This window comes from Somniosus microcephalus, chromosome 8, assembly GCF_052327205.1.
Source record: "Somniosus microcephalus isolate GS21.2 chromosome 8, FLI_Smic_1.0, whole genome shotgun sequence".
NCBI classification, from domain to species: domain Eukaryota; kingdom Metazoa; phylum Chordata; class Chondrichthyes; order Squaliformes; family Somniosidae; genus Somniosus; species Somniosus microcephalus.
Window position 1 is genome coordinate 31,799,681 of NC_140994.1, and position 27,954 is coordinate 31,827,634.

Sequence of the window (27,954 nt, forward strand, 5' to 3'; positions counted from 1 at the left end):
GCAATTATAGTAGGAACCACAATATTTCTTGATAAGTGTTCACCAGCTGTGAGAGCCATAAATGCAATGATCAGTTATTCTACCTCCAGGCTTGGGTTTATAAGTGGTAAGTAACATTCACGCCACACAAGTGCCAGGCAACACCACACTTGACATTCAATGGCATTTCCATCACCAAGTCCATCATCGCCAATATCCTGGAGGTCACCATTGACCAGAAACCCAACTGGAACAGCCACATAAATGCCATGGCTACAGGAGCAGGTCAGAGGCTGGGTATTCTGTGGCAAGTGGCTCATCTTTTGACTCCCCAAAGACTTTCCACCACCTACAAGGCATAAGTCGGAAGTGTGATAGAATACTCTGCCGTTGCCTCGATGGGTACAGCTGCAACAACACTTAAAAACCTTGACGTCATCCAGGACAAAGACTTGATTGGCACCCCGTATATCACTTTAAGCATCCACCCTGCCCACCACTGATGTTGCAGCAACTCGCCAAGGCTTCTTTGGCATCACCTCCCAAATACCTGAACTCCACTGCCTAGAAGGACAAGGGTAGCAGGCGCATGGGAACACCATCAACTCCCAGTTCCCCTCCAAGTCACACACCATCCTGACTTAGATATATATCGCTGCTCCTTCATCGTTGCTGGGTCAAAATCCTAGAACTCACTACCTAACAGCACTGTGGGAGCACCTTCACCACAGGGACTGCAGCGGTTCAAGGCCCATCACCACCTTCTCAAAGGCAACTAGAGATGTGATAAATGTGATGCCCACATTAAACGGTAGTCAATTTACCACCAATTGGATGAATTCCACATCCATTAATTTTGCCTCCGGAACATGTTACATATATAGAGGTTAGCAAATCATGTGCTTGTGAGTCTCAGCAACAGCTCCCCACCACTACTTCTGAAAGATCAGGGAAATCAGTACCTGGCAGATTTACAGCTACCATCTGGGTGCCCGTGATAGAGGTTGCCAGCAGCAGCATTTCACCAGGCTATTTGTCAGTTATTGGCAGAAATCCTCACTGACATCAATGAATCATATTTTGAAGTGTTATAATTAATTAATATGTCCCAAGAGTATTTAGTGTCACTTAGACTTCCTGTATTTTCCTGTAAAGCCCATCAAAAACTGTAAGCAGCTGATTATCCTATCAGTTTGTGGGTTTTCAAAGTGCCAGTCAGGATCATGAATGTTAACTTCTGGACGTTTGGGTTGCAGACATTGAATGAAACTTTCATTAACATCGACTCCTCTGGTTCACAAAGCTATAGATATGTGACTGTTTGGGCAATGCAGGGAGACAGTTGAAAGGGGAATGATAACAGGATGTTGGGGCACATGCACAATTAAATTAGCTTCGACATTTTCTTTTCTGCCCAGTGAAAAAGAAATCCAGCATTGGGGACCTTAAAACTGCAGGTCTGAAGCTGAGTAGCTTTATGAATCTTGGGAAAAAGAAACCTATATCTGTGGAGATTCCCATTAACAATAAGAAGAACGTTGAAGCATCAGGTAGGTTCACTGTGGTTTTCCCAGTGTTCAGTAGGTGTTCTGTAGTATGTAGAGCTACTGCCACCCTGTGGCACTTTGTGTTAATTAAATATAAGGCACGGCTTCAAGCTGGCATTGCATTACGGATTGTGAACGAACTCACTGTTGTTATAGATTGAGTAATACAGTGCATCACTGTCAAGCGGATAACTGATTTCCATGGTTTTTATACCTCGATCCTAGGGGCATGCCATTTACAGAGAGTACAGTGAGCTGGGCTACTGCCCCAAGCTATATTTGAGGCAAAAACAGGAAATGTACAAGTGATTAGCATCTGAAAGGGAAAGATGGGTTATTGCTTCAGACAGAACCCTTCATCCAAATCTGAAATGTTAGCCTACTTTCCCTTTTCAGATGCTGACAGGCCTGCACATTTCCAGCATTTTCTATTTTTATTTTAGTTTTCCAACATTTGTGTTTTTTTTCTTTTTATCGCAATTTTAATGGCACAACAGGCGAGATGGCAGTGCCAACATCGCTTCCCAAGTCAATGTTTAACATTATCCTTGCTGGATGAGCTACATTGTTACAATGGATATCCATATAGACATAAGAATATTAAAAAATTGCATAAATTACATTACATAGAATATACCGCACAGAAACAGGCCATTCGGCCCAACTAGTCTGTGCTGGGGTTTATGCTCCATACAAGTCTGCTCCCATTGGCCTACTCCTATCTTCTATGTTTCTATGATACAATCTAAGCTATTTGCCTCAACCACTTACTTTGGTAGTGAGTTCCACATTCTAACCACTCTCCAAGTAAAGAAATTGCTCCTTATTTCCCTATTGGATTTATTAGTAGCTATCTTGTATTTATGGTCCCTTGTTTTGGATTCTCCCACAAGTGTAAACATTCTCTCCACATCTACCCTGTCCAACCCATTCATAATTTTAAAAACCTCTATCAGGTCTCCTCTAAGTCTCCTCACTTCTAAAGCAAAAAAGGCCCAACCTGTTCAATCTCTCAGTTCTGGTGCCATCCAACTCTCTACTGGGAAGATCGGAGACATTGGCCAAGATATTCGAGATCACTAAAAACCTGCCAGTGCCACCGCGGGCCGCAGTTAATGGCTGCCGAAATTAATGGCGCCGGCAGGACAGATAAGTTGGTGCTGGTTGCTGATTAACATTAGCCCAGCGCTAAACCTACCATGCAAGGCCATTGTCATGACGTCCCAGCAGGAGAGCTGAAACGTTGGACTCTGTTTCTCTCTCCACGGATGCTGCCTGACCTGCTGAGTGTTTCCAGCATTTTCTGTTGTTATTTCAGATTTCCAGCATCTGCAGTATTTTGCTATTGTATGGATAGGAATATCTGGATAGGAATGAAATTGAAGGTTATAAGGAGAAACAAGGACAGAAGTAATCAAATGCCATTATATTCCATTGAGTGCTTGAGTAACTTTCTCTGTGTTTACCTGTAGAACCTTCAATCCCATTCCTAACCAGATATACAACCCAACTTCTTTTTTAAAAAGCGGTCCAGCACTAATTGCATTTGTTTGGAGTCTATTCTACATTTCCACTGGTCTGTGGGAGATAAACAAACCTTCTGGTTGAAATGAGAAATGCTGCTGGCAGACAGGAGAAGGGGAGAATTCTGGCTCTTCCCAAAACAGTAGAAAAGGTCCCCTGAATGTGAGAAGCCCAGATGGCATAAAATCCTGAACCACTGAGGATAGTAAATCAAAAAGGAAAAACACGTATTGTTCTGAATGGTATTGAGGATTGATGCTTTCTGTATCATTTCCCACACTTAAAATCGAGAGCAAATAGTAATTGTGAGCATAATGTGCCCACAACAGCAGAATGTTGTTGCCATTAGAGAGGCAGCCCAGCAGAAAATGGTCCACTGTGCAGATGTTTGGTAACACTATCAAAAATAAACAGCCAGTCTCAATGCCAACTGTGCAAAAAAGGGCTTCTGGAGAGGTTAATTATATGTGGTTATGTTTTTATTTATGTATGTGGTGTGAACGATGTGTGCAAACTTGCATTCTTCTTTTGACAGGGTACTTGAATGTGTTTATGAACAGCCAGTGGCGTACACGTTGGTGTCAGGTTAAAAATGGACTTATTCACTTCTACCAGGACAAGAGCAAAAACAAAGCTATTCAGCATCCTCTGAACCTAGAAGGCTGTGAGGTTATTCCTGACTCTACTCCAGAACATTTATATTCCTTCCGCATTCTGCAGGATGGTGAGGAAATAGCTTCTCTAGAGGTAACTTTAACTCTACACAGTATTGGTATTGTCAATCTCTAGTTCACAGTGAACGCTATAGGTGGAGTTTTGGTTAATTCATGTTTTGAGTTCAAAATTCAAATCATCCAAAGCTTGTGTCTAAATTTTATGGCTGTGTGTCAAGTTGACATTTTTATACATGCTCTTTAATTAAACCTACTAGTATGGTTATAGAGTCGTTTCACCAATGCTGAGAATCATGGGTAAGATCTGTTGCCATTTGGATTTGCAAACTTCTGACCAGACACATTGAGCATGACCATCCCATTAAAATACCAGAAATCATATAGGTTAAAGCCACCAACCAAATCTGCCCTTTCCATTACACTATCAAGTATCAGGGAGTTGGATATTCACTATGAGGTTGCACTCTCTCAAATTATACTGCGAGGGATCAATAATAAGGGGGAAAAATTGGGTTGCGTTGCGCCTCCCGTTAGCGCCCCTGCAAAGCCCCTACTGCCTGGGCGTGGTGTTGCTAATGCCTCCCGCAAAATTCAGTGGGACGGTAGCGCTGGCGGTAGCCGGTAGCGCCCTGCAGTGCTGCACCTCCGGCGACGACGTCATCGCAGTGTGCAGCACCCTGCTCGCGCCCCGGCTGCAAACTTCGGTCGCGCTCCCTGACCTACCTCCGGACGATATGTCCGACAGGATCAGGGGGGCATTTTTGGGGCCGCAGCGGCGCAAATTAAAGGGCAGGTGCCAGGTGGCCATTTTGTTTTGGTCTGCCTGCCAGCACCTGCCCCTCCCGCTTCTTCATGCGAGGTGCCGGCCGCGATCGGTCAGCCCGGCACTCCTCTTGAGTGCCGGGGCTGTTTTCCCGGCACCCCTCTCCCCGGTGGTCCAGCAGGGCCCCGGTACATGCAGCACTAGGCCCCTCCTCTTTAATCAGGGGAGGGAGGCCTGTAATACCGTGCTGCTACGTGCCGATGCGCGTGGCGCTGTTGCACATAGCGCCGCCTGCTTGGGGCGCTACCACTCAATTTATGCCGCAGGGGTGCAAACAGTTACGGGGTGCTAAAAGTAGTGCCCCGGCGAAGTTAGCACACCAAAGTTTTCCCCCTAAATCTTTTCTTAAGTTTAAACCCCTCTGCCTTTTCATTTCTCTTCCTCCCTCTAAAATATTACTGGAAATGCATCATTTTAACCAAGCCCTCAGTCACCTCTCTTAACTCTCCCAACAGCATTCATTGATTCATCCTTTATTTTGACTCCTTGGGCATTATTTACATTAAAGGCACTATATAAATACAAGCTTTGGAGTTGCTGGTGATTTTGTTTTCCTTGTCAATACCTGCCTCCTGTCTTGTTTCTACATACATGTAGTGACACGTTTTAATATTTTCTAAACCTAATGCAAATCAAAGATACTCTTCCAAAGATACTAATGAGTTTTGCATCAGGAATAAACAGAAATAGGTATTAATAATAGAAAAAATTGATGGGCAATGTTTGCGAACACAAGAATTTTGATATATTATACGTATAAATGTTCAAGCTATCAAATAAAATACCTGTCTCAAAACTTTACTTTAAAAAGAAAGACTTGCATTTATATAGCGCCTTTCACGACCACCAGACGTCTCAAAGCGCTTTACAGTCATTGAAGTACTTTTTGAAGTGGAGTCACTGTTGTTATTTGGGAAACGTGGCAGCCAATTTGCACACAGCAAGCTCCCACAAACAGCAATGTGATAATAACCAGATAATCTGTTTTTTGTTATGCTGGTTGAGGGATAGATATTGGCTAGGACACTGGGAATAACGCCCCTGCTCCTCTTTGAAATAATGCCATGGGATCTTTTACATCCACCTCGGTTTAACGTCTCATCTGAAAGATGGCACCTCCGATGGTACAGCACTGAAGTGTCAGCCTAGCTTTATGTGTTCAAGTCCCCTGGAGTGGGACTTGAACCAACAACCTTCGGACTCGGAGGCAAATGTGCTACCAACTGCGCCACAGCTGACACTGTTGTACGTCTTCCTTGGGCCAGCCCAATCCATGAAGAAGACTTAGACTTGATCCACATTAAGTCTAAAGCCCATTTCCCCATTCTCGCCATGCAACAGAGGATACAAGAGCTGAGTGGTCATAATGAAAAGATATTGGAGAAAATAGGAAAAAGTAGAAAATCAGACATGATGAAAGTATTCCTTTTCTCTTTTGCAGGCTAAGTCTTCAGAAGAGATGGGTTACTGGCTGGGTCTTCTGCTGGCAGAATCAGGATCTAAGACTGACCCTGAAGAGTTTGCTTATGACTATGTAGATGCTGACCGGGTGTCTTGTATAGTGCATGCAGCTAAACATTCTTTATAGTAAGTCACATTTTCTATTTGTGAACACAATTTTTTTGCAATACGTACATGGATGAAGTAGCATCTTGGGTAGAATTAAGTATCCAGTTACAGGAAACTTTTTTTTATCCGGCACGGACGGGACCGACGTGATGCCGGTTCAGCAAAAATTCCGGATAACCGAACGCTATAGAAAAAGATACGGAGCTGAGAGCTCCGTATAAAGCAACAAACCCTGTTGCTAAAACAATGACCACAAGTTGCAAGTGTCTCTGTAGCTTAGCAACAACTGCAGCCACACCCTTGCACAGCAACAAATGGAGGAAGGCACGTAATAAAACTTACCTGAACCTACTCCTGAATTTTGCCGGTTAACCGAGATTTCCGGTTATTTAGGTGCCGGTAAATCGAAAGTTTCCTGTATTTGAATTGGCTTAAGCGAGTATTATTGCTCCATGAGGGCGATGCACTGTGAGCCTGGCATAATGTTTTTCTTAATGTTATCTGAAATGATGGGATCTTCAACAAGAAACTTCTATATGAAGATTGTTGTGCTTTGAAACTCTTCCAAAGCAACATTACTGGTAATATTACAATCTCTTATGGTGTTGAGTGGGTGGACAGTCCAATCAGGAATATCTGCCCCACTATACCTCTTTAAGAAGGAAACTTAAAGCTGTGTTGTAATATTGAAGGAGGGAAGAGTGACAAAAATCAATGAAGAGGCAAAACACAAAAGCTGACTTTCTCCCCATAATTTCTAAGTAACAAGCGATTTTTTTCTTAATTGTTTAATTTGAAGCCCATTCCTAAAAGTAAAGGGACAGTGTTGTAATCCACTGAGCCATTCAGTCTTCAGAGTAAGTTGGGCATGTTTGAGTATATAAATTGGAGAAGACATCTCAGAAGCACGCGTAGGCTTTTTATATAGAGCTTTTTAAAGAACAGGCCATCTGTTTCACTAGCATTTTTATTACCTTGTAGTTTACTACAGCGAAGATACTCAGAGCCAAACACATACATAGATGATTTGCCAGTGGTACAGAACCAATCAGATGACTTATATGATGATGTGGATATACCCGAACCTGTGGTAGGAACAACTTTATTCTTTTTTTAATCTTGTGATACGTGAAGAATGGAAAAAGTGCAGTTTTAATCGAAGAGTTTCCATAGTACAGAGATACAAACATTAATTTTAATTGATCTCTTACCAAAAGCAAAGGAAAGGGCATAATGCAGTTTTAACCAATATATCATTTCTGGTAATCATACAGGGGTAGAGTCTCTGCTTTGCGCGCAGTCGGCGATTCCGGCGGCAACTGCGCCAAAAATGGCACCCATTTTGAAAAGTGTCTCTCCCCCCCCCCCCCCCCCCCCGGGAGTTTCTGCTCAAACTCATTTGCATATCACTGAATGCCTTGCATCCGAAAGATCCAGAGTAATTTTTGGAGCCTCTTTGAAGGCCTACAAACGAGCGCAATTAGCAGAAATTCCCAATGGTGATTAATTCACACTGGGGGCATGGCCAGTTCTGTGGGCAAGGCCTGCTTCTGGCACGATGTTTGTTAAACTAGCGCAAAAGGTTGCAGAAACTTGAGTTACGCTGAACGCAATTTGCTCTTAAAATTCCGCGATCTTTTGCGTTCGGTTACGCTGCTATCGGGGGAATTGCGCCCCAAAAAAGCGCAATCGAGCAGAAACTCAAGACCACATTGTTTAAGATAAGATTTGTGTAGAACAGTGTGATCTTTTTCAATAATAGAAGCATTCTAGGTAAATGTCACAATGCAGAGTAGCTTACATATAAGAAATATATAATATCCATTTGTTTCACCTATGTGTAAGCATGTCTGCTTTGTGTGTAGGCTTATTAATGTGAAATTGTTCAACACAATTCAAGGTACCAGACAGCCCTCAGCTGGAATTCATTTCTTCAAACCCATTTAAGTCAGAAAGTGGTTCTCCAAAGTCCAACGATTACAGTTATATGAAGGTTACAAGCCAGAGGAACATCATGACTGTGTATTCACATCCATCATCAGGAGTTGGGACTATATCAGATTTGTATTTGCAAGTAGTAGAAAATTGGATTGGAGTAGAATTGAATCTGGCTGTGAAAAACAGGAACCAGTCAATCACTGCCTAAATGTTAAGTTTGAAATATCTATTGCTGTCAATTATTCCTTTTTGGTAAATTTGACAATGTGTTCTGTTTTTACACAGGAAGATAAAACAAATGAGGAACAGTGCTATGGGGAAGATCAAACAAGAGTTTATTTGGACCTAACTCCAGTAAAATCATTCCTTCATTCTAGTAACAACAAACTAGCCTCTAACGTACAAGTAAATGCATCAAGCTCTGAAAATGGAAAAGGGACTTTAAATCTTTTACAAGTGAACGACAAGGACACAGCTAGTGACTCTGAATCTGGGATCACTGCAAGGCCTTTGGAGACCGGCATTAAGGTAAACTCATTATCATATATTATCGATTATATATTGGCCCGTATTTTCCGATCGGAGGCTTCTTGTGTGCGGAGGCCTCCGATCTGGAAAAAATCTACGCCCTTACCCGAGGGCTCCGGAGGTCCAGACATTTCTGCTCCTGGGCCTCTGCTCTACGAAATGTGCAGGGCCCAGGTATCCCAGGGGCACAGGCGGTTCGCAAGCGTCCCTGGGATCACGTGGGCCATGGGGAACCAATGAAAGAAGGGAATCCCCCTTCATACTTTTGACAGGTCTCTCAGCTTAGACCCATCAAAAGTATGAATAGGGATCACTCAAAAAACACATCAAAACATTAAATAATTTTTTTTAAATCACGTTTTTAAAATTAGTTACAATGACATTAAATGAAATATTTTAAACAAAAATTTAATTTTTTGAAAAAAATTAAAGTTTTTTACGGGGCTAAAAATAAGCTTACCTTTTAAAAAAATATTTTAAAATTATAAATGAGTGAAAAAAAATTATTTTTTCACTTTTTTAAACTCTTATGCTGGTAAAAGCAGGCCTTACTCCTGCTTTTACCAGGCGTAAGAATTTTAAAGGATTTCAGCAGGCGGAGGTTCTGCTGAAAGCGGAACTCTCCACCCGCAGAGGCCCTTCTCCCCGGGCAGGCGGATGATCTGTCAAGAGGATTCTTGACAGATCGGAAATGCTGGTTTTCAGCGCATGCACTTTGCATGCCTGAAACTGGCACTTGCGAGGTCCCTGCAGGTGTGTACACAGCTCGTATACACCCGTAGGGATCGGAAAATACAGGCCATTAAATTTGGTACAGGGAGTGCATTCAAAACATTCTAAGTACCTATAGCGCCTGTAGGTGGCACTGTGATAGGTATTTTCAATGTTAAAGGTGTCACACTGTATGGCACACAATAGCTCCTATTTGATAGTTAGTTTGTACTGCCCTAAGATTGTGCAAGCTTGCTTCCTGTAAATCACTCAAAATGCATTGTGAAATTTTTTCAGTTGCTATTTTATTCCTCAGTAACTGAAATTTCTAATATTCAAAATCAGGGTTTAAACAATTTCTTTTTAAAATCAACAATTAAATATTTCACAATAATGTGATTACATTTATCCATTGATTTGCCTTTTTTGTTTTTAATGGCTTCATTACATTTTGTATTTGAAGACCTAAGCCTGTCTCAAAAGCCTGAGCTTCGACTGAATATTTTTACCCTGCAACAGTTAAGAGAAAGCTTTCGATCACAAATCTGAGCATGTGTCGTTTGCAGAGTTTCTCAGCCTGCAATGGATGCATTCACATGGGTTGAAGGGTCTGTCCTCTCATTCTGTGAGGATTTCAGAGTTTCTTTGCTCTCCCCAAATAAACTTAGAAAGGAGCTTGAGATTGAACTCTCAAAGCTTTTGTGTCAGGCAAGCGATGAATCCATATAAATATACTGTATTACAATTGTGCTTTCCTATAATGAACTCCTCACAGAAAAACAGAGGCAGCACATGAGTGTGAACAGGTATTCTCATGTGAGAGACAAGCAATTGGATTAACAGTAGCTGTTCGTGATTTTTGTTTAAAGTTTAAAAAAACACCAGAGGTTGTTTACAGAAAACTGATTTTTTTTCATCAATTTTGGTTGCATATGTTCCTGTAAAAAATCTTTCCTGAACCATTTTTGAGGCGTAACGATTTTGTATTTAAAAACTTGGGAACTGCATAAACAATTAAATTTCGGTGTTTAATGAGGTATTTTTTTGTTTATGGAAATTTATATTAATTAAAGACCTGATAAGATGGTAAACTACCAGTGCTGATTAGCCATACTGGAACATAGGAACAGGAGTAGTCCATTCAGCCCCTCGAGCCTGATCTGCCATTCAATTAGATCATGGTTGATCTATATCTTAACCATATTTACCTGCCTTCGTTCCATATTGTTTAACAAAAATCTATCAATCTCAGTTTTGAAATTTTCAATTGACCTAGCCTCAACAGCTTTTTGGGGGAGAATTGTTCCAGATTCCCACTACCATTTGTGTGAAGAAGTGCTTCCAGACTTCACCTCTGAACAATCTAGCTCTAATTTTAAGTTTATGCCCCCTTGTTCTGGACTCCCCCACCAGAGGAAGTAGTTTACCTCTACCTACCCAAAAAGAGTCTCTTAATCATCTTAAACACCACAATTACATCACCCCTTAATCATAGAATCATGGAATGATACAGCACAGAAAGAGGTCATTCAGCTCTTTGGCAGCGCTATCCAATTAATCCCACTCCCCTGCTCTTTCCCCATAGCCCTGTAAATGTTTTCCCTTCAAGTATTTATCCATTTCTCTTTTAAATGTTACTAATGAATCTGCTTCCACCACCCTTTCAAGCAGCGCATTCCAGATCACAACAACTCGCTGCGTAAAAATCTCGGTTGCCTGAAATTGTCCTATTCCCAGCATTAATATCCCTCGGCTCGAAGGACACAAAATTACCAGAAAATGATGAAACAGAAATATCTTTTATATGGACTTACTGATAACAAGCACATTGTTTCTTGCAGTTAGTATCTAGTGTTGTGAAGCTCAAGTATTTTGTAGAATTTTCCACGTGCAGGAAAGAAATGTGTTTAATACGTTAAATTTTTATTTTTTCTAAAACTCAGATATCTCAAGTGAAAGCAGAGTTTGAAGAAAAATCCTTAAAGACTGGCAACAGGCCTTCCAATGGTCAGAAAGTGGTGACGCCTTGGGCTGATCAGAATAAGAATGCCACACAGGCAGCTAATCAACAGATGAAGACAGTCACGGAGTGTGTTGAAAAGCAGAAGCTGAGCGCAACAGGTGAACTCTGAATCTCACTCACTGTGAGGTTACTGCTAAACAGATGCCTTAAAGGATTCCAGTTTGAATCTGTTTGCTATTACAACTGCAATGTAGAAAAACAGTCCAAGTTTCCCGTACTGCAGAGAGGTCCCGATTGTGAGGCCAGAAGAACTGATTTGTATAGAACTCCCATCTGCTTGTGTGTTGTTGGCCTAAAAATTGGATCACTCTCGAATTGAGGCGCGATCCCAGTGCGGTGCTCGCTGCACGCGCCTAATGAGGCCATCGGCAGGACCCCAGCAAACTGCTCTGCCGGCCTCATTATGATAGTACCAGCGAGCTGCAGGCCTCATTCACGGCCCTAGAGGCCGCTCCCCGGTCTCGCGGGGGGGCGTGGGGACAGAGAGACCAGGGGTTGGGAGGGGGAGGAAGCAGCCAGGAGGGAGGAAGCAGCGACCCGTGGTTTTAATGTGCAGCAGTGCTCCTCCCAGCTCCACAGTAAAGTAAGTAAAAGAACGTTAAACTTAACTTTCAGGTGCGGCCTCCAGTGCTCCCTTTAAGGACTGCTGGCTTTGGCTGCTGAGCGCCTAAAGAAACTGACTGCAGCATGTACAGCGCATGTTGTGGGCATCCGCTGTTCAATTTGGCAAAGGGGCCTGAAACGGGTGATTTGCGTTTGCAATGGGCCTAACGCCAGTTTCAGGCGCACGTCCTGGACGTCTACTGAGCAACCCTAACCAATATGGCGGGCGGCGCACTTCCCATATATATCTCTAATATATTAAAATTTGTATGTGTGTCGTATGCTTCATTGCAAAATGCGATGCAAGCATTTCTTATGGGGATTTCACAGAATCACAGAAATTCCACAGTGCAGATCGAGGCCATTTCGGCCCATCGAGCCTGCACCAACACATATCCCACCCAATCCCCGTAACCCCTACACCAACACATATCCCACCCTATCCCCATAACCCCACGTATTTAATCCCCCTAACACTAAGGGTCAATTTATCATAGCCAATCAACCTAACCTGCACATCTTTGGACTGTGGGAGGAAACCGGAGCACCCGGAGTAAACCCACGCAAACACGGGGAGAATGTGCAAACTCCACACAGACAGTTGCCCGAGGCCGGATTCGAACCCGGGTCCCTGGCGCTGTGAGGCAACAGTGCTAACCACTATGCCGTTAATATGTCAACAGTTACCTGTTACACTTACCTGTTATATTTCCTTGTGATGCCACTAAGAGGCGCTCTAACAGGAAAGTCCCAGTTTAATTTTTGGGACTTCAGTAATGCCTGACTGTAACAGCACCATGTAATGATGTGGAGCCTTAATATCTTGAGGTCAAACTTCTGCACAGTTCCTTCTGCAGTGTGGACTTGTATTAATTAATTCCCTGGCATTCTGCCGCAAGCTTTGTGCTAACGGTTTGCTTTTTTATTGAAATCTATCCCCAGTATCAATTGAAACCAAATTTGGAAAGAATCGAACTGAGGCAGATCTAAAAAAATTCATTGAAGAGAAAGACAAACTGGAGAAGGAAAAGGAGCAGCTTCGAAATGAACTGATGCAACTAAGGAAACAGAAGAGGGAGCTGAAGGATGCAATAGCAGTTTGCAAAGGTAGGTGCGACTGGATGAAGAAGAGAATGTGGAAAGTGGCCTCAATGTACAGGAAACTCTCTTTTAACCGGCACCTAAATATCCGGAAATCTCTCAACCGGCAAAATTCAGGAGTAGGTTCAGGTAATTTTATTATATATTAGTGGCCGTGTAACCGGGGTTCCTGGATCTGTGGCCGTGTAACCGGGGTTCCTGCACCTGTGGCTGCGCAACAGGGACTCCTGGATCTGTGGCCATGTAACCGGGACTCCTGCACAAGTGCCAGGTAACCGGGGCTCCTGCACCTGTGGCCGTGTACGGGGCTCTCGTACCTTAGTAAGTATACCTCTCTGTAATCCGGACTTTTTGATCAACTGGCAACATGCCGGTCCCGTCAGTGCCGGATAAAAAAAAGTTTCCTGTAAAACTGAAATTATACTGAAGATCACGTAACTTCCATATGATTTTAATTATTTCTGTTAATCACATCTTTTAATCTGTTCTGTTAACCTTATCTTGGCTAAGACTGGAATCAAAACTCACAGTGGACCAGTTAGCTGAAACTGTACAAGTTGATCAACTGGAGTAACAGCCTGATTGGCTCCTTGTTTGTAACCATGGAAGCAGACCAACAACTGGGGGATTATGTTCAAATCAGTGATGGGTAACAGATGTACTATACCCTTGGCCAATGGCACCAATGTGTATTCATTCCACTTGTCCATTAGTCAAATGGTTGTTTTCTGGGTTCTACAGAACCGGCCTTAAATCTCCAATTTCTCTGGGAAATAAAGAATGTTTTTATTTGAGGTTAAAGCTTCCTTGTATTTTTCTTTGCATTCTTTAATTTCTCTGGGTAGCACTGTTGCCAGCCACCAGGAGGTCCACGAGTACAGCCGAATGATGCCTGTCCTGCCAGTTTTCCCTGGATGCCTGTTGGAATCAATCAGGCTCCCACTTGATGCTTTTCCACAGTAACAGGGATGAGATTAGCAATGCCTTAAGGCGTAGGAGCAAGTTGCCCAACTTGGGTGACTGTGTTAAGATACTTCACTATTGTCAATATTGCCTTTTGCAACACCTTTTTATCGAATACTTTAAAATCTGGAGAAAAAAACACAAGGAACTTTACACTGAGGCAATGTAATCTATCCCTAGAGGGGATATAAAAAAAAGCTTGATTTTCAGCAGTTCCAAAAATAGAGCCGTTCTCTGCCAAAGAAACTATTCCTACGTCTTTAAGTTTAAAGTAGCATTGCCATCCCATTCATTGATACTAGGACACTTAGTGACATAGAAACAGGAGCCTATTCTGCCATTTTGTAAGCCATGGCATGTTTTTATCTCTTTAATCCTAAATGACTGCCTTTTTTCCATGGAACCGATAATATGGCTCCCACACAACGCTGTGGGTGCAATGCTGTTCAGACAGTCCAACACATTAACGAGCTAACCTCGCTCAGTAACCCGAATTCAGCTCATCTCTATAATTTATTGATGCTCTGAACATGTTTCTCATGACATGCCAGGAGTGCTGGGGATGCCAGTGACAGCTGCTGGCTACCCGTTGTCCATGCTGCACGCTCCTGGCATGTGGTGGGAGAGCAAGAAGCAAGGATTCATGCGGGTCCTGATGCCAATGGCCAGGGGACCAAAGTCCAGAGATATCCAATACAAATGCAAAATACTGCGGATGCTGGAAATCTGAAATAAAAACAGAAAATGCTGGAAATACTCAGCGGGTCAGGCAGCATCTGTGGAGAAAGAAACAGAGTTACCGGGTGATTTTATCAATGGGGACGCCTCCAGCGACGTCTGGCCAACCCACGCTATTTTCCCTTGATTGACCTTGTTAAGCCTGCCCAGCGAGCTTAGCAGGCCAATTAAGGGAAAGCCGGTGACAGAAAGTCAGCGTATGACGTTTCATCTTTCAAGATTTTTTGACAGATGAATTGTCATCGTTTGACAGCTCTGTGAAGCTGTCAAACACGGACAATCTGTCTTCTAAGTTGAGTCCTTGTACTCAAGACTCACTTAGAAAGCTTTCCTGAGCAGAAAGCTGAAGGCTGCTGCATTTAAGAACGCAGCGGCCATTCTGCTCTCTCTGCCGGTGAGATGAGGCAGCTCCGCAGCCTAAAGGGATGAAGCCTGGAGGAAGAAGCAAAGGTAAGTAATCTTATTAAAACACTTGAGTCACCTCACACACTTACCTCTCCACACTTGCACTCATCACTCACCTCCACAGTGGACATTTCAGCCCCTCCGACTCCCGCAGACCCAATGCTCGCCTCGCTGACCCTGGCGAGGTTCAGAGCCGTCGGGAAGCCCACATTTTAGGTCTCAAAATAGGGATTAACCAAAAAACTGCCTGTTGTTAATTGGCACAAATCCCCTTCCCACCTCGAGGAGATGGGACCCGGCACGGGTCGGGTACCCGCCTCCTGGGAAGATGGCACGGAGGCGGGATGGGTACCCGCTCCCAGATTCTGCCATTTTCCCGGCAGTCCCGCCTCCATACCTGCCTCCCCAGGGCTGGCAAAATTTCCCCCACCGTTTCAGGTCAATGACCCTTTGTCAGAACTGAAAAAAGTTGGAGATGGAACAGGTATTTAAGCAAGTGTAGGGGCAGGGAAAAGGGGGGAGGAAAGAACAAAAGGGAAGGTCTGTGATAGGATGGAAAGCAGGGGAGATTAAGAGACAAAAGGGATGATGGTGCAAGGCAAAAGGAGATGTTAATGGGACAAGTTAAGAAACAAAAGATGACTCTAGATGAAGTGTAAATGGTGATGGCAGAGATGTCCAAGTTTTTTTTTAATTAAAAGGTGGCCCACCCTTCAGTGTCCATTCCAAATGGGCACTGTGTGGCCAGAGTGCTGCCTAGGCACTCATTCTATGATGGGGCAGATGCCTATTTTAAATTAAAGTCAAACAAGCCTAGAGCACAGGTTATGTACTCGCTCCCGGCCCCCATTGTTCTTGCCGCCTACATTGGGACTTGCTGATTATTTCAAGTGCATTGAAGGCCTCAGCTTTTCTGAGGAACGGACACTCCAGCACATCAAGTGGCTAGCAACATGTCATCAACCCCCACACACATTGATACTATTAGTACTTAAGTATCTATTTCTATTTCAAATATCTGAATTGGTTCTGCATCTTTGGCCTTCTGGGCCAGTGCATTCCACATTCTCATAACCTTTTGTGTGAAGCATTTCAAACCCATTTGTTCTGAATTCCCCTATCTATGTTGTCAGCTACCTTCATTATCCTAGACACCTCAATCAAACCTCCCATAACCGCTTCAACTCTAGAGATTGTAACCTGAGTTTACCCAATTACATGTCATATCTAAGTTCCTTCATCCCAGGTATCATCCTGGTGAATCAGGGCCAGTAGATCCTTCCAAAGGAGCAAAGAAATATCAGTGGCACAGCGACATAATCAGTTTGCACACATCACTGCCGTCTCAGTGGCCAACTTGAGGAACATTGAGCTTCAGAGCAGGTTGGCCCCACATAACAGCAGCAATACACTGCTTTAAATTAAACTGTGACTGCTGAGATTCCCATGGAGACAAATGATTGTTTGCATCTGTGCTGTGCATCAGACTGTTTTATCATGCATGCCAACAAATGCAAATGGAACCCAATGGATGAAATGAAAGGATGATATTTATAGAGTTCTGGTTGTGCCAGTGTTCTGAAGCTAGACTGCAAAAGAAAACAGCAATTACCATTAGCTTCAGGCTGTTTTCTTTGTAGTGAAGGTTCGGGAACATGTATTATTTTTATGTAGATTTTGTGGAGACGGATTTGCTTAAAGAAAATATTAGCAAAGTTTGAGACTAAGGACTGTGGTGCGTGGGTTATGATTTTCTGGATCAGTAAGCGGCAAAGCTATAAATTAATTCCAGTTGCTATAAATGCACACCTTTGGTTTTTACAACAGGCAGCTTATAACTTTTAGATAAGTAACAATGAGCCTTGTCTGAAGCATTACTTTTATCAAGAGATCACCTATTTACTGTGCCCACAGTGATGATTCTGATTTTAATCTATATTCGACTCCCTGCTTTTAAAGGCCAAAGCCTACAGATTGCTGTTGGCAATATTAGCTGACAGGCCCTTAAACAAGTTCATTTGACATTTCTCTGTCTGCTATTTTAATGCAGCTGTCAACCTGTTCATTTTAAATGGATTCTGCCTCTCCTAAATTAGCTAATATACGCAATAATTAATGGGAAACCAGTGGAAATTTGACAATGATGTTGAGAGACAGGTGTCACTGTATCCTTTGATGTGCCTCAATAATTCCGAGACTCGAAGGTAGCAGAACAAAACAAGGCTTTTATTAACTTAGAACGAAACACGTAAGCGAGAGAGATGTTGTCCTTCTGGAGACTGGGGCTAGACTGAAGCTAGCTTACAAACGGGGCCAGGTATGGGCGGAGCCCTACACACAGCACATTCCAGTATACAATACAGCACATTCCAGTACACAATACAATGAGGTCTGGGGGAAGGGAATTGACACTGAAACCGATCTCAGTCACAGGCAGTGATGAATGGAAATATTTCATCACATCCTTTAACCCTGAAGTGGAGTTGAGCAAAATTAGCTTTTTGAATAAAACAGGCAGGACCTGCCATTAGTTTGTATTCTGATAGTCTGTCCTCCTTTCAGCTCTAGATTCCAACATCTCTCTTTCCATTATAGTTTTTTTTTGTCGACTTTACCTATATGGTTTTTGCTGCTTTGAATTTTCTTCTCTCAAACTCCAAATTTCTTAATCATTCTTCCTCTTTCCGGCATTCTCACATTGTTCAAATTGTATTCTCATCCCACTTGAATTCCTGTTTGCCACGACCACAGAATTGGGGAACTCCTTTCTCTCTGTCTTCCTTTTCTCCTGCAATCTACAGACTTATTTGAACTTGGCACATTCTAATCGCTACTTGATTTACCATATCTGAGAATCATACAACGCAGAAGGAGGCCATTCAGTCCATCGTGTCTGTGCCTGCTCTTTGAAAGAGCTGTCCAATTAGTCCCACTCCCCTACTCTTTCCCCATTGCCCTGCACGTTTCTCCTTTTCAACTATTTATCCAATTCCCTTTTGGAAGTTACTATTTAATCTTCTCCCTCCACCCTTCCAGGCAGTGCATTCCAGATCATAATAACCCGCTGTGTAAAAAAAAATATCCTAATTTCCCTCCCCGCCCCCAGATCTTTTGCCAATTATCCTCAATCTGTGTCCCCTGGTTACCGACCCTCCTGCCAGTGGAAACAGCTTCTTCAATCCTACTTTTTTCAATCTAGGCGTTGTCCTGCACTAGAGGCATTTGCACATCAAGTAAGTTTCTCAATCATTTTAAAAAATGTATTGTATTATAGTCCACTGATGCCTGTTGATAATAAATGAGGTTTTTCAAGATGAAACCTTGCTCCTAACTGAAATTACTGTAATGAAAACTCCACCATGCTACTGTTACTACAAGGGAGTTGAATTGCTTTTCAAGAGCAGGGGAGTTCTCCTCATTGCCCTGGCCAATATTTATCCTTCAACCAACATTCACTAAAAACAGATTATCTGGGCATCACCTCATAATGTGGGGCCTTGCTGTGTACAGATTGGCTGCCGCGTTTCCTACAGTACAACAATGACTACACTTCGAAAGTACTTCATTGGCCGTGATGTAAGAAAAAGGAGTCTCACACATCAAGTAACTTTAAAGTAAGCTTTAAGCAACTTATAATCACACTATATACAAGAGAGGTCTTCACTATGCCTCTGGTAGAAGCCCCTTACAATACTGAGCAGTTCAGTATTTATACCAGTCCAACAGGAAGTGGTGTATGACAGGAAGTGATGTATGTACAAAGTTCACAGTTCATAGTTCACAGGAAGTGACACATAACTTCCCAGAAGTTATCATTATCATCACAGGCCGTAAAGCACTTTGGGATGTCCTGAGGTCGTGAAAGGTGCTATAGAAATGCAAGCCTTAAGCAACTTACATTTGAATAGAATCATATATTTTTTTGTTAAATATTTCAGATAAGCAAGTCCTTTGCACTCAGGAGGAAAGGCTGCGGCAGATTGAAGAAGAATGCAAATCAAAGGAGAACAATAGGGTCGACCTGGAGCTCAAACTGGTAACAGTGAAGGAGAATTTGAAAAAAGCTGAGTCAGGACCAGTGACATTGGGAACAACTGTGGATGCCAGTCATTTCGACAATCTAAGCTCAAATGTATGTTACAGTTTTAACAATTGAATTAATCTGTTAATAACAAATTGTTGGCCATTAACAATTCATTCATTTTAATCTCCAGGAGAACCAGGTCGAATATAAGAAGTAGTTTTTGTAACAGTGTAGCGTTCACTTTCTGCTCTTTTACAGTTAGTTACGTGTACCTTTGCCCTTTTAGGAGGTTATTTGTCATCCGTCATACTGCAGTGTGAAGCAGAATTTGGGGCAGTTGATTTTCAAGAGCAGTTGGCGTTTCTGTGCTGTTGATGAAATGCGTTTTGCACAGTCAGTCAGCATTTTCAGGGAAGCGTCTGCTTGACTTTTTTTTTTTACAGACAACACTCAGCGTCTCTCCTCGCTCCAAGCTCTGGCACTGCTTCAAGGGACTGGATGCTGCTGCACACTGCAGGTGGGAATTCTGGCAAGATCTGGAATCTTGCCCAGAGATTGCAGTGGCACCCAATCCCCTGCAGCAGGAAGAAGTAGGAACTGGGAAAGGGGAGGAGAGTGCCTGCATGTACTGGAGCTAGTGAAAGAGAATGGCAATTTAAATTGAGGGAAAGGGGGAGGAAAGCAAGTCTCATTTGAGAGTGGGACAGAGATAAGTGTACTAGTTTGAATTGAGGAGAGAGAGGGAGAAGAGTATCAGCATTCACTGGGATTGGGGAAGCAAAGTGTCAGCATTCACTGGGATTGAACATAAGAAATAGGAGCAGGACTAGGCCATAAGATCATGGCAGATCTTCTACCTCAACTCCACTTTCCCGCCCTATCCCCATATCCCTTGATTCTCTTAATGCCTAAAAATCTATCGATCTCGGTCTTGAATATACTTATTGACTGAGCATCCACAGCCCTCTGGGGTAGAGAATTCCAAAAGATTCACAACCCTCTGAGTGAAGAAATTTCTCCTCATCCCAGTCCTAAATGGCCAATCCCTTATCCTGAGACTATGACCCCTAGTTCTAGACTCTCCAGCCAGGGAAAAACAGCCTTTCAACATCTACCTTGTCAAACCCTCTATGAATTTTATACCTTTCAATGAGATCACCTCTCATTCTTCTAAACTCCAGAAAATACAGGCCCATTCTACTCAATAATTCCGCACCGGAATTGAGGAAGCAGAGTGCCAGCATGAACGGCACAGTGCCTTCATGAATTGAGGGGAGAGAGGAAGGACATCAGCATGAATTGAGGGGAGAGAGGAAGGACATCAGCATGAATTGAGGGAAGAGAGGAAGAACGTCAGCATGAATTGAGGGAAGAGAGGAAGAACATCAGCATGAATTGAGGGAAGGCAGAAAAGACAGTCAGTTTGAATTGAGTAAGAAGAATGTAAGAATGTACTACTACTACTTTCATATGACTGGAAAAGCTTAGAATGGGATGTCTTGTTTGGCTATCCAATGAACTGAGGAAAAGGAGCAGAAAACTAACAGTTTGAACTTAGGGAAGAGATATAACCCGGAGATGGGGAATAAGACTGCCTGCGTCATTGTGACAACCATATTAACAATTTTAAAACAATTTAACAATTAGATATAGCAACAGAGAATACCAAAACATATCCACAGTAGCCCACAACTTCTGTCTGAGAAATGAGGCAAATTGTCTGCAATTCTTGCCTCAACTGTCAGGTATACCAGTGATCAAATGTTGGGTATACCGGCAGCCTACGTTATTACAAGCCTATGCCCCACTGCAATTTAGGCCTGGCTTTTAAGTTGGTAGCTTTTTTGAAGCGGTTGGTCAGCTTTTGTGTATCTTTTGCAGCTTGTGTTTCTAATTTTAATGCCATTACAAGAACACTTGTAGTATACCAGCAGGGAGGAATTTGAGGGTTCAATAACTTCACAAACAGAAAGAAACGTGGATGCAGTGAACTCCGGCGGTCTAACCTTTTCGGGTAAATTTATTTTTGTTTGCAGTGAGGGAGATTCAATGAGAGAGAAATGTACACAAGGAAATAAGGTCCAAGATTTCATCGTAAGTCTTGTTGCTTTCCTCAGGCTAAACCCTCCAATCTGAATAACACTCCCGACAACTCACCTGTGAACTGTGCTGCAGCCTTAAAGAATAGACCATTATCTATTGTGCAATCTGGAAAGGGGACTGTCCTACAAAAAGCAAAGGTATGATTTCCAGTACCTTAAATACATCAATTACCTCAAGATTTCTAAGTGAACGCCTATAATTAAAGCAATTATAATTTCCTACTGTCTACCATTTTGTTTCTGCCAGGAATGGGAAAAGAAAGCTACCAGCTAGAAAATATTTTGAATGAGGATGGACTATAAAAGCAAAAAACTGTAGCCTTTGGAACTGAGAGATATTTTTGGTCATCTATTCATGGAAGGCAGATATAGAAAGCCACTAGTACTTGGCACACTTTTTCATATATGAAAGCTTCTACTGCCCCAGTCATCAACAGGAACTCACATACTAACATCATGGACCATTACTACAAAGCATCTGAAGATTTTGGAGGCTCTTTATTTCAGCATTGAAAATTGTATGCTTAAGAAAACTGTGGGTATAACTTCTAGCAAACTTTAATGTTTAGCAACTAAATACTGTCTTAAGTCATTCAGTACAACAAATGTCTGATTGATTTTTTTTGGTGCTTACAAGTCCTGTGACATAAGGAATATTTGACTTGCAAGTTAAAAATTCCTGTTTATTCAAATATTATTACATGATGATGCCCTGAGACAGTTGAGTAGTATGAAAGAAGCACACAATCCTGTTCCTAAATATTAGACCATGTATAGCAGGCACCTCAAAGCACTGGAGAGGTACCACCAACGCTGCCTCCGCAAGATCCTGCAAATTCATTGGCAGGATAGGCGCACCAACGTCAGTGTTCTTGCTCAGGCCAACATCCCCAGCATTGAAGCTTTGACCACGCTCGATCAGCTCCGATGGACGGGTCACATTGTCCGCATGCCCGATACGAGACTCCCAAAACAAGCGCTCTACTCGGAGTTCCGGCACGGCAAGAGAGCCCCAGGTGGGCAGAGGAAACACTTGAAGGACACCCTCAAAGCCTCCTTGAAAAAGTGTAACATCCCCACCGACACCTGGGAATCCCTGGCCCAAGACCGCACAAAGTGGAGGAGAAGCATCCGGGAAGGCGCCGAACACCTCGAGTCTCTTTGCCGGGAGCAAGCGGAAGCCAAGCGCAAACAGCGGAAGGAGCGCACGTCAACACAAGCACCCCACCCACCCTCCCCTTCAACCACCCTACCTGTGACAGAGACTGCAGGTCCCACATTGGACTCATCAGTCACCGGAGAACTCATTTTAGTGAGTAAGCAAGTCATCCTCGGTTCCGAGGGACTGCCTAAGAAGAGAAGAAATATTAGAACTAATTTAGGGTTGTGGAGATAGTTTGAGACTGAAATATCAAGCTCAGGGTTCAATTCCAGTCTTCTTTGACCTTCCAGGAAGCCTGCCTGCGATGGCTGAATCTTACTAGTTCTTGCTAGGCTGCCAGATACAGCTCTCCGTAGTAGCAGAGAAACCCATCATTGAGAGTAATAACAGGTCAGGCTAGCCCTGCCTGTGGAAATCCCTCTCATTAAGTGGTTGACAACAAGAGTTACATAGAAATCAGCGATAGAGACAATATCATCTTCTATAGATCAAATAGAACATTTTGCCTGTGGCTTGTGGTGTCTAAATGCGGCGCAAAAGAAGAAACTTTCTTTTTACCAAAGCAAAGAGTTTCACAAAAAAAAACATGGCAATTGAACAAAACTGTAAAGAAAAAGTGCTAAAGCCTCTGTCTATCTCTTGCCAACTTTGATACTACTCAGCTGGCTGTACTTCCAGCAGCACTGTCTCGCATTCACTCCGTTTATAATCAGAAATTTCTGGCATGCAATCCAGAAATCCCTGATGACATGGCACCTTTAAAATTTGTGATTTCTCTTTTCTCTCTTTGCAAAATTGTAAATACATATTCTTACTTGTGAACAGTTACAAAAGCACATTTGTTATATACCAGTAACAGAACTATAAAAGGGAGAATTAGTTATGCCAGATTTCTTGAAATAAATAATATTTTTCCCCATATTCTAACTCTGCAGTTGGTGTATTTAATTCAGCAGTTGCTGAAGACAGTGATGCAGGCAGTTTAAACTCAGTGAATGGTGGTTCTCGTCTCAATTAAATATTATTTATATATGTGTGTGACAATACCGGGTGAGTGATGTTATGAACACACATTCTCATTTGCATAATTTTTCTATATTTACTCTATTTATTCGGTTATTGCGATTCATTTCCTGCTGGCTTGTCTCTACAGTTATTACATTTAGATTTTTTTTTCAAATAATATTTTTCCTGATAGTTTAAATTTCCAACTGAGACTTAATAGGTCTGTAAATATTCCAGAACTATAAATGTGAGATTTCCATTTTAGAGAGATGTGCTCTGTTTTTCTTTGTTCAATAGACTGAGAACAACAACTTTTATTTTTACAGCGCCTTTAACAAAGCAAAACGTCCCAAGGCGCTTCACAGGAGCGTCATCAAATAAAATTTCACACCGAGCCACATGAGATCTTAGGACAGCTGACCAAAAGCTTTGTTAAAGATGTAGGTTTTAAGGAGCGTCGTAAAGGAGAAGAGAGAGAGAGGCAGAGAGTCGGAGAGGTTTAGGGAGGAAATTCCAGAGCTTAGGGCCTAGGCAGCTGAAGGCACGGCCGCCAATGTTGGAGCGATGAAAATCGGGGATGTGCAAGAGGCCAGAATTGGAGGAGCACAGAGATCTCGGAGAGTTGTGGGGCTGGAGGAGGTTACAGAGATGGGGAGGGGCGAGGCCATGGAGGGATTTGAAAACAAGGATGAGAATTTTAAAATCGAGGCGTTGCCGGACCGGGAACCAATGTAGGTCAGCAAGCACAGGGGTGATGGGTGAATGGAAGTTGGTGCGAGTTAGGATCCGGGCAGCAGGGTTTTGGATGAGCTCAAGTTTACGGAGGGTGCAAGATGGGAGGCGGGCCAGGAGAGCGTTGGAATGGTCGAGTCTAGAGCTAACAAAGCCATGGATGGGGGTTTTAGCAGCAGATGCACTGAGGCAGGGCTGCAGACGGGCGATGTTACGGAGGTGGAAGTAGGTGGTCTTGGTGATGGATATGGGGCTTCTTACTGATACTAGTGCCTTTATCAGCCCCTACCCAACACCTAACCAATGAGAAATGTTAATTGGCTCAGTTAAAATCCTTTAAAAATATTTGTTGTTTACTAAAACATATTATAATTACAAAATATTAAATTTAAAATGTAATCTCTGCTTGTGATCTTCACAACACAGTAATAACATCCTTTACAGTATCAGCACACTGAGAATAGGCAGCTTGCTTTAAAGTATGAGACACCAGGTCCATTCAGCAGTAGACATTGCCAGTGTGAATGTTGTATCGACATCTTTCTTTTTTGGTCCTTTACAGCTTTCACAATCTGAAAACAGAGAGCTGTGGTGAATGGACAGAAAAACCAGAAGCAATATGAGAATTTTTTTTTTTTAACGTAACGAGTGGTTAGGATTTGGAATGCACTGCCTCATAGGGTGGTGGATACAGATTCAATAGTAGCCTTCAAAAAGGAATTGAATTGGGTGCAGGGGAGATTTACCAGAATGGTTCCGGGGATGGGGGATCTTAGCTACAAGGACAGGTTGAAGAAGCTGGGTTTGTTTTCATTAGAGCAAAGGAGGTTGAGGGGTGATTTGTTCGAGGTGTACAAGATTATGACGGGTTTGGATAGGCTAGACATGGAAAGGCTGTTCCCACTAGTTGATGGTACAAGGACTAGGTGACACAGATTTAAGGTTTTGGGCAAGAGATACGAGGAAACACTTTTTTACGCAGCGAGTGGTGAGGACCTGGAACTCGCTGCCGACGGAAGTGGTGGAAGCGGAGACACGCGATGTTTTCAAAGGGAGACTGGATAGGCACGTGAGGGAAATAAACTTGCAGGGCTACAAGGATAGAGTGGGGGAATGGGACTGACTGGATTGCTCTGCAGAGAGCCGGCACGGACTCGATGGGCCGAATGGCCTCCTTCTGTGCCGTTATGACTCTATGAATAAATACTTGAATAGGAAAAAATTTGCTTCTGGTTCTTTTGCCAATCACCTTAAATCTGTGCTTGCTGGTTATCGACCCTTCTGCCATTGGAAACAGTATCACTTTCTTTACTCTACCTAAACCCTTCATGATTTTAAGCACCTCTATCAAATCGCCTTAGCCTTCTCTGCTCTAAGGAGAACAATCCCAGCTTCTGCAGTGATATGGGAAAAGTGCCAGAGAGTGGGACTAGCTGGATTGCTCTCAGGACGATCCACCGCAGACTCGATGGGCCGAATGGCCTCCTTCTGTGCTGTACTATTGTAGGATTCTATGCTTCCTGGGCTCAAACAGTAGCTGCCAACTTCCGTGGTTGCTGACACACTACTTGGTGATGCAATGGTTGTTACAAATTATTTTGTTGTTTTATTTCACAATGAGTGGACACAGAGCAAAAGTTATTATCAGATTCACTTTGCTGAAATAAAGAGCACGCCACCCTTCCCCACATCAATGAGATGTTCTACTTGACTTAAAGATGAATTCTAACATTCCTCCAACATTTCCAATCACTTTACCCCAGTGGAGGACCTCACAGCTTTTTCTTTAACAAACCCTGGCAGACTTCCTGCTTCAAAAACCTCCACTCTATTTCACAGACAGACTGGGATCAAAGGGCTTTCCACCACAATGAGGACAATTTTCAAGTAACGTCCAAAATGGATGCGACGTTGGTGGAGTGGCTGTTAGTGCTGGCTTGAGCTTCCTTAACGTGAAGCCGGTGAGGTGTTGGTGCCAACAGGACGTCCCACTGCAGCTCGTCGGTTATTGGGAGAACCGGAAATTGGCTGGCTCCCACGCTGGGCGGAGGGGTGATTGATCTTGGGAGGAGCCTCAACTGGGCCAGCACCAGCTCATTGGAGGAGCCCAGTAGTTCACCACAAAAGAAACTGAACGCTTCCTCGGCCGTTTTTTTGAGCAGCCTCCAGCAGTCCCTTCAAGGACCATTGAAGTGTCTGCTCAACACCTGCACAGCGCACGCTTCACCCGTTGGTGCCTGAAAATTGTAATCAGGGTCCGACAACTGCGTAACACCCCGATTTGCATATTTGAGCAGCTTCCCGCCGGTTTGAGGGGGGCCAGAGGCTTGCCTGCCTGAAAATTGCAACAGGTGGGCCTTGAGCGTCAATGGGGCGATTGAGTTCGCACCCTCTCACCCCCGTCCCCCGATTTTAAATTGGTGGCTGCCTGTTTTTAAGCAAGAAATAGGTCACCAGCAGTAGAAAACTGTCCCAATGCACGTGAGGTGTTCTCTGATTACCCAAACAAGCTAATAAATTGTTTAATGTTTAATCTCTGGGAAAACAACTTGCATTTAGCATACTAACCACCTTTCATCTAGGTGCCTTTTTTAACTTGCGGGAATACACTATGCTTAAAAAAAATTAAAAGTAAGTCATATTTTCAAATCCATTCTGTGGAGAATGGTTGAAACACATCCTGCAACATGACAGTCGCTATCCTTGTGTAATGGATTTATGAGTTTAGGTTTAGCTTGGTTCCTAGTTTTATTTTATAGTAAGTTTAGAGCCAATAGACATTTGGGCTGCGATTCTACTTACCGTGGCGGGTCCCGACCCCGCTGCTGGCTCCATCCCGCTGTCTAAAATGAATTTGACATTGATTGGGCTTGTTAAGCCCGCCCAATGCGTTTCCCAGCCAATTAGAGGAAGCAGGTCTGGTGATGTCATTTGATGACGCGTCATCAGCCAGTTTCCTTAAAGGGACCATGGCCAACTTTATTTTGACATTTGTGCTGTCAGTATTCTACAGCATTGAGGTGCTGCAAACACTGACGAGCACTGCACAAAGGCACAGGGCTGCACCCGGGCTCTCCCATGACTCCCTCCATATGCTTATGGAGGGAGTCGCAGCATGCAGGGAGGTTCTCTTCCCTTCCCATTGGCGGAAGGGACGTCCCCAGGAGATCAACACAGCCTGGTTGCACATTGCACAGGAGAGCACAAGCAGGGATGTGGTTATGAAGACCAGGCTGCAGTGGCGCAAACCTTTCAATGATCTCAGTAGATCACGAAACGTTAGTACAAAGCCACACTCAACCTCATCCTGCTATGCCTCTGATCACATTCCCATCACTCTGCCTTCCCTACCCTACTCCTGCACATCCTTACTCACCAACTTACCTTGCACCTTCACCCATCCCTCTCTATCACATCCCCATTTCACTAGTCACCCCTCACACCCACCCTCATCCTCGTGCAATCATACCAACTAACAACACGCAAGGGTAGGCACTTGGGTGTTTTATGCAATGTTCATGTAAAGTTTCTGTTAATGTGGTGTCAAACATTAAAACCTTTATTTTCAACACTTTGCGTTCTTGGACAGATTTGTGTGAACCTTTGGAAGTGGCTTAGTGAGTTGCAGTGAATGGTGAGACCTAACGGTACCCACCCCTCAGTGGTGATGAGTGTGAAAGGAATGGCTTGGGCATTATATGGATGCTTTATGGTGTTGGTGTGGGGTGGTGCCAACCTGGCACATCATGTGGCAACCAGGGTGTATAGCGTCAAGTGAAGTAAATCTAGCCATGGTGTGGCCA

General features: G+C 43.3%; 1 protein-coding gene across 2 annotated transcripts in view; it reads left to right on the plus strand.

Annotated features, from left to right (window-relative positions):
• afap1l2 (actin filament associated protein 1-like 2) overlaps positions 1 to 27,722 on the plus strand; it is a 301,922-nt gene extending 274,200 nt beyond the window's left edge. For both annotated transcript variants that reach the window (XM_085994440.1, XM_085994441.1), the window contains 10 exons: positions 1,398 to 1,529; positions 3,586 to 3,797; positions 5,989 to 6,134; positions 7,098 to 7,206; positions 8,340 to 8,582; positions 11,237 to 11,414; positions 12,862 to 13,026; positions 19,065 to 19,258; positions 21,268 to 21,390; positions 21,500 to 27,722. In XM_085994440.1, the coding sequence (XP_085850566.1) occupies positions 1,398 to 1,529; positions 3,586 to 3,797; positions 5,989 to 6,134; positions 7,098 to 7,206; positions 8,340 to 8,582; positions 11,237 to 11,414; positions 12,862 to 13,026; positions 19,065 to 19,258; positions 21,268 to 21,390; positions 21,500 to 21,526 (1,529 nt within the window). In that variant the 3' untranslated portion in view covers positions 21,527 to 27,722. The remainder of the gene's footprint in view (positions 1 to 1,397; positions 1,530 to 3,585; positions 3,798 to 5,988; positions 6,135 to 7,097; positions 7,207 to 8,339; positions 8,583 to 11,236; positions 11,415 to 12,861; positions 13,027 to 19,064; positions 19,259 to 21,267; positions 21,391 to 21,499) is intronic.
• The last annotated feature ends 232 nt before the right edge of the window (positions 27,723 to 27,954 follow it).